The 12278-nt window shown below is 52.4% G+C and overlaps 2 protein-coding genes across 3 annotated transcripts in view; one reads left to right on the top strand and one right to left on the bottom strand.

Moving 5' to 3' along the window:
• UFD1 (ubiquitin recognition factor in ER associated degradation 1) overlaps positions 1–7763 on the bottom strand; it is a 29425-nt gene extending 21662 nt beyond the window's left edge. The window contains exons 1-3 of one of the 2 annotated variants that reach the window (XM_036741407.1): positions 7655–7763; positions 2479–2611; positions 2082–2114 (exon numbers count right to left, since the gene is read on the bottom strand). In XM_036741407.1, the coding sequence (XP_036597302.1) occupies positions 2082–2114; positions 2479–2611; positions 7655–7657 (169 nt within the window). In that variant the 5' untranslated portion in view covers positions 7658–7763. The remainder of the gene's footprint in view (positions 1–2081; positions 2115–2478; positions 2612–7654) is intronic. The other variant, XM_036741408.1, reaches the window with a different exon arrangement.
• A 797-nt stretch (positions 7764–8560) lies between these two features.
• Positions 8561–12278, top strand: part of CDC45 (cell division cycle 45) — a 40282-nt gene continuing 36564 nt past the window's right edge. The window contains exon 1 of the mRNA XM_036737319.1: positions 8561–8698. Coding sequence (XP_036593214.1) covers positions 8648–8698 — 51 coding nt within the window. The 5' untranslated portion in view covers positions 8561–8647. The remainder of the gene's footprint in view (positions 8699–12278) is intronic.

Here is a 12278-nt window from a genome sequence, read left to right as displayed (position 1 = left end):
GAACAAGCATCAGACACCAGAAACTCAGGGTGGCAAAAAGAAAGTGGAGGAGATCCAACCAGAGGACCAAGCAATGACAACCCGCAACCTACTGCAGGAACTGTAACGGGACATCCACAGGCAGCTTCCCTGGAGTAGCAGACACAGTTGGTCGAATATAGCCACACGGAGCGATATTCAACGAAAAAAGACGCTATGGCATTGGACCACACCTAAACACCACAGCCCCATTTATGTGCGAAAATAATCCACCATGTCAAATATTCTTAAGAATCACTCCACAATACACAAACGCATTTGAACAAAATCAAGAGACAAACACAAAAATGAATACACTTGCATCGCTCTACCGGAGAGGAAAACTAACACTAAAAGGAAGACTAAGAGAACCGGCTACATTCAGCCCAAGCACTCAACTCTAAAGCTTGGACACCAGACTTGGAGGGAAGAATTGACTTTCCAGCCATCCCAGGAAAATGGACACCCTTCTTTGCATATTAAAATACTTAGTTGGTTAATAAAGCATGCAACTTATATAGTCCATAAAGCTTCGCTAAGCACTCAAAGCATCATGTCATTTTTTCACAGATAAGAATATATGCACTGTCTATGGGAAAACCAACTGCGCATATGCTCTGCGCTGATTAAGGGGTGGGTGGGCAGGACTGGCCTATTCTGGGGATACTAACTGACCAATCAGCTAGCTTGTGAAGATGATGCGCCCTGAGAAAGGGCTCCCCAACAACATGGCTGAGGACCAAGTGTTTGAGGAGGAGCAGCCTGGCGGCGGCCGGTGGGAGGTGGGAGGAGACTACAGACTTCCAGGGCTTCACTGAGGAATCTTGGGAATGGTCCTTTCCTCTGAACTTCAGTTTCCTCTAGAAATGATGGTGAGGTGGAAGACTCTTCTAGCCTTGACCTGCTGTCTGCTTTCAAGAGGCCTAAAGGCTAAAACACAGAGATTCAAGCTACTCAAGGAGACCCACCTTCCTTCCCAGGTTCCAGCTCTAGGAGTCTTCTGCCAGCTCCAAGTTCTAACCTCTTCTTGGGCACTGTGGCAGCTTGGCCGGGAGGGGATATTTTTAGCTCCTTTGGATCCCCCTGCTAGCGGGAACACTGGAGCTGGAGACCACTTATTTATAGCTGCCTTGTCTGCCTGAACATCCTGGCAAGAGGCAGTGTGGCTCAGTGGAGAGTGTGAGCTGGGGAGTCACAAGAGCTGAGTCTGAACCGTTGTGAGGAATGAGTATTCTTTCACATTTAATAAGTAATTACTGTATTAGGACCAAAGTGTTTTCCCCTTTCCTATTGCCTCTATCCTCTTAAATAAGAGTTACCCAGGCTAAGCTCTAACGAGACGGTAAAAGAAATTCTGAATTTAGGCTGATGGGTACATTCCTGCTCACTGTGTTTGCTCAGACAGGTCTGGTTCAGGACAGGTGATATGGGAAGTCTCTGTGACCACGACTTGGGTGACCCAAGTCATGTACCCCAAGAGCCTCACCTGTCATTGTGTTATCCAGTCAGACCTGATTGCCATCCCTCAGGAACACTTGCTCTTTGGAGGATATGTGAAATGCGAACCCACTGCCATGACTGTCTTTGGTCTAAGATGGACACCAAATGACCATTCTTTTATTAATACTGTGCTGGCCTTCTTAATAATTTGATTACATTACCCAGGAACTATGTCTCTTGGGATTTGTAATCGCCATACCATCTGAAGCCCTCTGTAATACGTGTGGTTAGTCATGTCACACCATCTACTGAGCCTCAGTTTCACTGTGGATAGAATGGGCTTCATCCCCATTCTACCAGCCCAAAGCTGCTGGTAAGTGCTCCAATACTATACCAAGGGAGCTGCTCGAATGACTAGGATCACAGATTTGGTGCTGGAAGGGCCCGGGAGGTCAGCTCCTCTGAGCCACAGGCTGGGGGAAGGGGAGAGTAGTGGCCTGCCCCGATGACAATGACGGCCAGAGCTGGGACGGGAAGCCGAGACCTCTGACCCCACGCCATCAGCACACCGAAAGGCAGCTATGTTTATTGCTAAATTCCCAGATAATTTAGAAAATACTTACTAAGTTGATCCAGGGCCGAGGGTGGCATAATTACTGCAGAGAGAACAGGAGAAAGATTTTTTTAAAAGGACGACATAAAAACAAAGGGACTATTTGTTATGCTAAACTTAATTTAAAAAATCATTTATGATGGCAGACAATCGCTGCCTCAAGGATCTTTACTGTACACAGCTTACTGGGGGGAGGTGCTTAGTCTATTGGCCAGAGTGAGAAGTTCAGGCCTCTGGTCTGGTCAGAAATTTACGACTGCATTTTTCATAAACTGGGACAACAAATGCTTTTCATCACAACTCATGGTCCGGTACCCAGGTGTACAGTAAGTATTTTTGGAGGTTACTAAAAATACTGATTTATGGGCCAGGAAAAGTTAGTAGTCAAAATAAAAACAAGCACATACTCTTCCCTCCTTTCTCCACATCTGACCTGTCATTAGGTCCTGCAAGCATGGACACGGAGAAACACCGATACTGGGTGGAGAAGCGGTTCTGGAAAACGCGGGGGATGGGATGATCGAACATATTGAAAGAGAACTAGAGAAAAAAAGAGACACATGCATGTAAGACACATGTAACAGACATTCCAAGTCAATACTCCACTTAATCAAGGTTGGCTGGTTTCACAACACTAGCTGAAAAATCAAAACGGGACAAACAGTTGTGAAAACTGGATTAAATCGTTCGAGCTAAATGCGTTTTCTCGGCGACTGAGGGTGATTCCAGAACCCCTTTGTGTCCCACCCAATGTTGCTGACAGGTACTTGTCCTCGCCTGCCTAGAGCAGCCAATCTATGGCAGGGCCCCCTCTGGCCTCCAAGCCCCGTGTGCATGCAGGGCCATCTGGGATGAGAATTCCCCTGCGGTTTGTTTGTAGGGGGTATTCCTAGCAACCTGTACTCTTCAAAGTCAAGTGCAGAAGGCCTCAGGGGAAGGAAGAGACCCTGGAGTAGGGTCACAAGACTCATCTCCAAGTTGAGCCTTTGCCACTTTCTAGCTCAGGGAAATCATTCAACTGTCTGAGCTTCTGCCATGAAAAGGAGGGCACACCTGGCCTACTGACCTCCCAGAGTCAGTGTGAGGCCCAATGAGATCACCTCGCCCATGGCAAGTGTTTGATCACAAGGGATGGTTGCATGCCCCTCAAGGTTAGCTAGAGCTGTTCCCATTTGTAGCTGACCCTCCATAATGCTCCTCAAGCGACTGCCTGGAGGGAGAAGAATCAAAGCCTTCAATGAACGTTCCTACCACTAGATATCACCCGACCTTGGAGAGCCCTGTGGGTGCCCAGCCTCTACAAGGCTTCCCCTACATGCAGTCACCAGGGGCTGGCTCCCTGCCCACATCTGTGTCCTCTCTCACCCAATCCTCCTGCCCCACTGACCATCTACAGGTGGCAGCCCACCATCTAGGCCTAATTTCCTCCCTCGCTGTGCTTAGCCCAGCTCTAGGCACACAGTAAAAGCCTAGTAAATGTCTGATAGACTGGATTAGGACTGTAAGGAATGCTCAAAGAAGTGGCAGGAGCTGCAGAAAGAGGACTACTTTTCTTTGGGACAGATGCTGCAAAACTGGCAAGTCACCATATTGATTACAGAAGGCCAGGTGGGAGCCAGAGTTCATTCAGGCCAGGGTTTTTTAATCTGGGATCGACAGACATGGGGGAGGGGGTGTCTGTGAACTTGGATAGAGAAAAAAACCTGCCTCTTCATTTTTCCTAATCTCTACCTCAAATGCAGCATTTCCTTCCATTATTCTGAGAAGGGGTCCAGACGGCCAGAGGGGTTCATGATACAAAAACCAGTTGAGAAGCCCTGAGCAGTGCAAGGCTCTCCTGAGGAGGAAATGGAAGCCCCCAGCCTTGTGCCATCTAGACAGAGAACCTACCCCCCCCACCCCCAACCTGCCAGAGTGGGCCAGAATTCACCTTAAATTCTTCTAAGGTTTTGTAGTTGGCTGGGGCAGCAACACCACCTAGAGAAGACAGTCTAGGGGACAGGTGAGGGATCTCCTCAACAATTTGTTCTTTAATAACCATTTCTCTCAGTCTCTGGGTGAAAACTACACACTGTGACCAGGGACTTGGCCCCAGAGTGACCTCCCACCAGCATTTTACCTCAGTCACTACTGGGCAATGATAACCTGTCACACAGCACTGGAGGCCTACAAAGAGCTTTCCTCACCACTACCTGAAGTGAGGGGTCTATTACCACTCGCACATTACAGATGGAGAAACTGAGGCTCAGAAGTTAGATGGCTCGTGAAGGCCACAAAGTAAGTCCCGGAAGCCAATGACCGTGTGCCTTTGTTGTGCCCAAAATGAATTCTTGTTCCAACATTCACCACCGGACAAGCCACTGCGAGTCTGGGAGGAGGTTGGTTGGGCAGGGGAGAGTGAGCCGCCCAGTTCAAGGCCTGCCTCAGGCCCTGTGGAAGAGGCACTGCCTGGCACGGGTCGAGGGCACTGCCCCTGGGCCAGGCTCCATCCCTCTCATCTGTCCCTGAGCACGGCCACTTCAAGAATGAAGGCCTTCACGTCAAAGCTGCAGCCGTCCCCTATTCCCGGGCTGGCCAGTCCCTCCACCTGGCCAGCCTCCACCCCTGGGCCTCGGTTCTCTCTCCTCTGGCAGCACAGTCCCGCAGTGAGCTCCTGGCTTGTCACTGCAGTGTTTTCTTCCTTCCCTTCCCTTGGTGGATTCGGAGGTCTCCAGGGTCCCTGGGAACCCTTGACCCTCTGGCCTCATATTTCAGCCCTTCACTCCACCAGCTGCAGAGGTTGGCCGGCCCAGCACCTTTGGTGTGCTCCCAAACCAGCCCGGCATGACCAAGCACTCACACACAACTACCCCCACTGAACACTTCAGGCTCCAGTGGTTTCCCGTGCTTGGAAGGCCTTTCCTTCCCAGCGTTACATTCCAGCCTAACCTTTATGGGCAGCTGGGTGACACAGTGGATAGAACACCAGGCCTGGAGTCAGGAAGACCCGAGTTCAAATCCAGCCCTCAGACACTTACTAGCTGTGTGACCCTGGGCAAGTCACTTCATCCAAACGACTCCGGTATCTTTTCCAAGAAAACCCCAAATGGGATCACAAGGAGTCAGACACGACTGAAACAACCGAACAATGACAAACTCTTTATGTATATGTATATGTACATAGATGTATGTATGTGTATATGTATATATCTATCGTACTGTTTGTGCATTGCCCCCCCCCCCTATTAGAGCACAAGCTCCATGAGGGATTTTCTTTTGTCTCTTTTTGTATCCTGACAGCCTAGCACAGGCCCTGGCACATAGCAAGTGCTTAATAAATGCTCACCAATTGCTACATGCAGAGAACTCTAATTCCAGATGGGTCTCAGTGCCCCCCACTCGTCTACAAGCTTCATGAAGGCCACGCTGGTCTTATCTACAATTCCCACATCCCCAAGTGCCACAATCAGGGCTAATGACCGCTGTGCAGACCTAAACAAACAGAGCTGGGCAGAAGGACTGCTTCTCACAGGTGTGAAGTGGCAATAAGGGAGGAGAAAGGTGGTCTTGGGTCCAGTGAGTCCTCTAACCATCTGCAAAGCCCCGACAGAGCCAGGACAGAGACGGCATTGTGGGCTGCACTAGGCTCAGCTGGAAGAGGAGGGGCAGCTTCCATTAAGGTGGCCAACAACCACTTCCTCTTGGAACAGTGCACGGAGGGATCCAAAGAGCCTGTGAACAGGGGCTGCTTCACACTTTTATGTCTATCTCGGTGCCCGGCATGCAGGAGGTGTCTAATAAATGCCCGTTCACGACTACTTCCATTTTACAGAGAGAGAAGCTGAGGCTGAGGGAAGCAGGGAGAGCTGTCCCTGGCCGCATAGCTGGGAAAGTGCTGGAAAGGAGACGGGAGCCCAAGTCTGTGGTGCCGCCACGCCCTCTTCACAGCCCCAGCACCAAGCTCCAGGGTGTGGGCAGGTGAGGCTGAGGCAGCGAGGAGGGGCAGTGTGGGGTAGTGGGAAGAGCCTGGCTACAACCCCGGCCTAGGCATGAAGCTGCGTGACCTCTGGGAATCCCCTGCCTTCTCTGGGCCGTGGTCGCATCCTCTGTAAAATGATCCTGAGAAGGGCCAAAGTGTCTGCTGGCCACGAGACTCAGCGGTTCTCTTCACTGGGAGTGAAGAAAGCCTTGAACGCCAAGACAGGAGGACCTGGATTGCCTTTTCCTACAACCTCGCTCGGGTCCCTGGCTCTCTCTGGGTCTCAGGTTTCACCCAGGGAGGTCAAACCTGGTGGTCTATGGTCAATACCCTCAAGTACTCGGATCCTGTGGATTTAGGTCACACCCAGGGACCCGGCTCTCAAGAGCAGGAAACACCTCCCAGGTTTACAGCCATAAAGGTGCTCTTTCCCCTGAGCTGGGCGCAGGATCCGTAGTTACCATTCACTAAGGTTTGGAAGGCGCTTTACAGGTGGAGCTTGGCCCTGGGAGGCAGGTGCTGTTACCACTCAATTAACCAGCATTTATGAAGCGCTTCTGACAGCGCAATGCACTGTGGATACAAAAGAAGCTGACCAATCACCACTATCTTACAGACGAGGGAAGAGCACAAGAGGCTCATGAAAGCGGGGTCCCAAGCAAAATTCAAACCTCCAGTGCCGGGGGTGGGAATGTCACAGCATCCGGAGCCAGAGGCGGGGGTTCAAATTCTGCTTCAAGGACCCCCAGCTGTGTCACCGCATTCGGCCTCCTTTCTCATCTGTAAAATGAGGATGAGGACAGCTCTGGCCCGACGGGGGGTGGGGGGGGGTAGGGGGGAGTCAGACCAGTGTATACGCATACCTGTGGACACACACTGGGTCCATGTACACGGGCACACGTGTGTGTTCACATGTACGTCTACACACGCCGCCCGTCTCTCCATTCCTACGCAGATCTCCCGCCTCTACCTCGCAGCCGTGCACGGCCCCAAAGGGGAGGGTCCCTCGATCCCCCCCTTCCCGCTCACATTTATGTGGCACCTGCTGTATGAGCCAGCCTAAGCATCTGACTCTCCCACCAGCCCTGGGAGGGGAGCGCTTCTCGGATCTCTGTTTTACAGAAAAGGAAACTGAGGCCAACCCGCGGGGGACGGCACTGTTCCCCAGCGACACAGGGAGGATGGGAAGAAGCATCAGCTGGACCTCGTGGGAGCCTCCCGACGATTCCGAGCGGCCAGAGCCGTTCTGGCCCCAAGCTGACGCGGTGCCCTCCATTTTACGGAGGGGTAAACTGAGGCGGGCAGCGGGTAAGTGCCTTGCCAAGGGTCACGCAGCTCGGACAGCCCTCTCTCCGCACTTCTGGACCCCAGGCCCCCTTCGCTCCCCCGACGACACCCAACGGGGGTGGGGGGGCCGAAGGCCTGATCTGACAGACGGGAAACTGAGGCGGGGGAGGGGGAGCAAAGGGTCCGCAGACTCTTCTGCTGGCCTCGGGGGCGGGGCGCGCGGCGGCCTCCCGAGGTCTTGAAGGCCGAGCCAGCCCGGCCTGGCGGCCTGAGGCCCCGGTGACTCAGAGCCGCGGGCTCGGGAGCCGGGGAGCGGGCCCGGGCGGCGGGGCGCTTACCATCGCTGAAGACGGTCCCGGGCGCCTGCGGCTCCTGAAGAGAAAACCCCGGCGGAGAGCGAGCGAGCCAGCGAGCGAGCTGCCTGCCGGAAGAGCCTCGGCCCGAGCCGCGCCTGCGCAACGGCCGCCGGAAGTGGCTCACTTGCGCCGTGGGGGGGGAAGTGGACGGGAGACTGTGGGATGAGGGGGGCGGATCCAGCCAAGCGCATCCCCATCCCTTTGGCTAATTAAGACATAAAGTGTCCTTCGCCAGACATCCACTAAAGATCGCATTTTTATTTACATCGAAGATTGGGAGTATCGTTGAACAACATTTCCCCCTACGAAGGATGCTATGGTAGTTCCCATTCTCCCGCTGAAGACTACATTACCTAGAAGGCTAAGCGAGCAGAGCCGCCCTACTTCGTCTTCACTGTGAATTTGGGCGGAAGTGAAGGGTGACTTTCGAAAACTACACAGATGACAGAAAAAAACGAAGCTGGAGAAAATTTTGACTGGACACGATTGCAGTGGCTTACATGATTTTTACTAAATGGGGCGTTTTTCTACGTACGGTTTCTTCTGTGGCAGAGTGCCGAGAAAAATCAGATTGTTTGCCCAGAACAAAGATGGCGCCTGAACTTCCGGGATGACAGTGAACTTCCGGCAGGAGAGTCCCTACAACAAAATAAGGACGCTGAAGATGAATCATCTTCTGGAGGGGCGTGGTCATCGAGAACGCGAGGGGAGAGGTTCTAAACAGCTATTGGCTGTACGTAAGGACCCGAACCCTCACGCTTTTCCAATCACAATTCAGGAAGCTCTGCGGCTCCAGCAGCGATTGGTGAGCGGCCTGCAGCCAATGGGCAGAGGCCGATTTTGGCGCGAGTGTTGAGGGGATTCTGGGCTCTGCCCCTCTGCCCCTAGTCTGGTTCCGGGTCCGAGTCTGAGTCTGAGTTTGAATCTGTATCTGCCTTTGGGCTGGGCTGGAGCCCGCAGCCCCCCGCCCGCGCCATGTTTGTGACCGACTTTCGCCGGGATTTCTACGACGTGATTCAGACGGAGGTGAGTGGGGGGGGGGGAGGCTTCGGGGAGAAGAGAGGGCGCCTGAGCACCTAGAACATGGAATGTCGGGGGAGGGTTAGAACCTAGAACGTGGAATGTCAAGGCTGGGAGGAGCTTTAGGATAGAGGCTGTCAGGGCTAGGAGGGGTCTTGGAACAGGGAATGTCCGAGCTGGAAGGGGTGCTTAGAACAGGGGATGTCAGGGCTGGGAGGGGCCTTAGAACAAGGGATGTCAGGGCTGGAGGGGGTGCTTAGAACAGGGGATGTCAGGGCTGGGAGGGGTCCCAGAACAGCGAAGGTCAGAGCTGGGATGGACCTTAAAACAGGGGATGTTAGGGCTGGGAGAGGGCTTTAGAATGAGGAATGTCCCAGCTTGGGGGGAGGGGCCCTCAAGCTGAGAATGTCTAGGCAGGAGCTCAGGGATCATCCCAGCTGGCCTAAGCTCTCCTTCAATAGAGGGGTGGGTTTCGGGGCATCGGGGGAGGATAAGCGTGGTTTGTGGTGCTTGAACTACACCTTGAGGGAAGCTAAGAGTTCTAAGAGGAGGCAGGGGTATGTTCTAGGCTTGAGGGACAGTTGTTGTGTGAAGAACATCCAGGGGGTCAGTTGGGCCAGAACATAGAGTCTATGAAGGGGAGTCATGTGCAGTGGGTCTTGGAAGAAAGAGGTTGTTTGGGACTTCCAGTGAGGAACCTCCCTCCCCAGTGCAGACCAGCACCTCATTGGTATTTACAGCCTTAGAGGTTGTCTGGGGCCCGGAGATATTAATTAACTTTCCCCGAGAGAGATATATATATATAGAGAGAGAGAGAGAATTTGAACCGAGGTCGTTGTGGTTCCCAGGCTTCTGCTCCAGAAGAGCAAAGGCTTCTCACAACATCCCTGCCCCTTCACAATGATGTCTTTATTTCTTGGGGCTTTTGCATGGTCCTGGTGTATGGTGGTCCAAGGAAACCCCCAACTCATCAGCTGAGACCTATTCTTGGGCTCCCTTCCCAGGAGAGAAGGGGCTCCCCTCTCCCGCCCCTCGATCTTTGTCTAAATGGGCAGGAGGAAGATGGCTGAGAAGCCCCAGAGGCCACTCTGACCCTCTCCTCTTTCACTTAAAAATGTTCATTTGATGTTCCCAACATCCCACCCGTGGCTGGATGCCCCCCCCCCCCCCGCTGCCCCCCATACAAACAGTCTTCTGCACTGTGGGACACTGTCCCCTCTGCCAAGAAGCCGAGGCTTGTGTTGCCCTCAGCTTTTGGGGCTTGTGGTTTTACCCCCTTTTATAGCCCAGTTTAAATGCTCTGCCCGCCAGGAAGCCTTCCCTTGCCCTAAATAACAACCATCATAGCATTTCTGTTTGGGGCTTTAAGGTTCACAAAACACTTCACAAAGATCCCATTTTCTCCTCCAAACAGCCTTGGGGATGGAAGTCCTTTTATCATCCCCATGTTACTATTGAGGAAACTGGCACACCGAGAGGTTCACAGCTAGGAAGTATCTGAGGCTGGATTTGAACTCCGGTCTTCCTGAGTCTAGGCCCTCTACTCTCCCCACTGTGCCCCCTCACTGCCTCTGGGCCTGTCCCTCCCAGGGCACATTTTTGCTTTTGTGGCTTGTGTGAGTCACACTCTCCCCACCCCTCCATGGATTGTAAACTGAAAGAGGGCAGGCCTAGGTCCTAGTAACTTCTGACCTGTCCGTGGTGCTGAATGGTCTCTGCTCCCCTTTGAGGTGGGAGAGGCTCCTCTGGCTGGTGCAGGAGGGATATTTCTTTCAGAAATTCAGTGCAATTAAACAGCGTGTTATTATCATCTGCTCTGCGTTAAATCTTTGTTTCATATGAAGGATACAGAGATAGAATGACGGCCCCCGTACTCGAGGGGATTATATTGTATTTAGCAGGAAACGACAGGTACACACAGAGGCCTAAACCTGATTTTTCTGATATAGAGAAGTTCCGGGTGAGGCAATTCCTTTCACCAGCTAGAGGCAAATAAGTGTTTTAGTGGCTGAGGCATTGGGCCTGGACTCAAGAAGTCCTGAGTTCAAATGCAACCTCAGACACTTCCTAGCTGGGTGACTGTGGGCAGGTGGCTTAACCGCTCTCTGACTCAGTTTACTTATTTATAAAAATGGGGATAATAATAGCACCTGATTCCCAGAGTTTGAGGATAAAGTAATATCTATAAAGTGTTTTTCAAACCTTTGGGTGCCATGCATTTGCTAGTTATAATAATAGTACTAGGGGAAGAAATCACAATGATAAGAGGCCGGTTAGAGCAGTCGTGGATGAAGTGACCTACCCAGGAGCCCATGGCTAGGGTGTGTCAGAGGCAGGGCTTGAATGTGCAACTTTGTCATCCTGGGGACAAGTCTCTTGACCTGCTGCATTTTGAGTGAAGGAATGAATGGACCAAGCGTTCATGAAGTGCCCACTTCACCCTGAGCGCTGGGTTAATGCTGGGCATACAAATAGGTGAGCCTGATGCTCCCTGTTCTCTTGTGTGCAGATAAGCAAATAAAAAACAGACACAAAGTCCTTTTAGCCCAAGGAGGAGGAATGAGGGTAACGACCCCATGAAAGGGTCAGGAAAGGCAGCCCTTGCCAGAGACATTTCCTGAATGTCTGATATGTTCTCCAGCTTTGGGGGGATAAGATATGCTGTTCTGTCCTGAGGAGCTCCTCCTCCCCCAGGGGAGATGAGACCTTGATGTCCAGCAAGCATTGTACTTGGGGGGAGCACAGTGAGGGCTCTAAGAAGTGCAGAGCTCTTTGGGAGCTCTGAGGAGGGGAGAATCCAGGAAGTCTGAATGGTGACTCCTTCATGGAGATGCAGCCTGTCTAAGTGCATACAGGGCTGGATTTTGGAGTCAGTGAGGACCTGGGATCAAATTCTGACTTGGATTCCAGCCTTGAATTAACCCCCCTGTTCATTGCCTTTGCTTCTACACACGTGCTCCTGAGAGAAACTGGAGAACATCACACGACTGTTCTGACTGGATCCACCACAGATGGGTTACCAACCTCACCTGGGTCCTCACTGCTACTTGGCAATCCTACACTACCTCCCTTATCGACTCTCTCACCTGCCACAGTGGCTCTTCCAAACCTTCCCATCCTTCCTCAAGTCTCCCATGGCTGCCCCTCCTCCCACTCTCTCAGCTGAGAACCTGGCCTCATATTTTACAGAAAAAAAGGGAGGCCATTCAGCATGTGCTCCCTCTTCTCCTGTCAGCCTCCTGCTGACTCCCTCTCCTCCTCTACCCTGTCTCTGTGAAGAGGTGGCCTTACTCCTTGCCATAGCTAACCCCCTTACTACCTCATCTTTCAACTGGAATTTCTCTCTGAGGTCACTTTGATCTCTCAGGTGCTAAATCCAGGGGACTCTTCCTCATCCTCATCCTGCTTGACCTTTCTGCAGCTTTGGCCACTGTTGATCCCCCTCTTCTCCTGGAGTCTTCCTCCTCTCAAGGTTTTTGGGACGTGGCTCTCTCCTGGTTCTCAGTTCCTGCTCAGTCTCCTTGGCTGGATCTTCCCCTAGGTCATGCCTGCTCACTGTGGGTATCCCATAAGACTTTGCCCTGGG

This window comes from Trichosurus vulpecula, chromosome 1 (genome assembly GCF_011100635.1).
Source record: "Trichosurus vulpecula isolate mTriVul1 chromosome 1, mTriVul1.pri, whole genome shotgun sequence".
Classification (NCBI taxonomy): domain Eukaryota; kingdom Metazoa; phylum Chordata; class Mammalia; order Diprotodontia; family Phalangeridae; genus Trichosurus; species Trichosurus vulpecula.
Note: the sequence above shows the minus strand (reverse complement) of the source record. Positions and strands in the feature narration are given on the sequence as shown.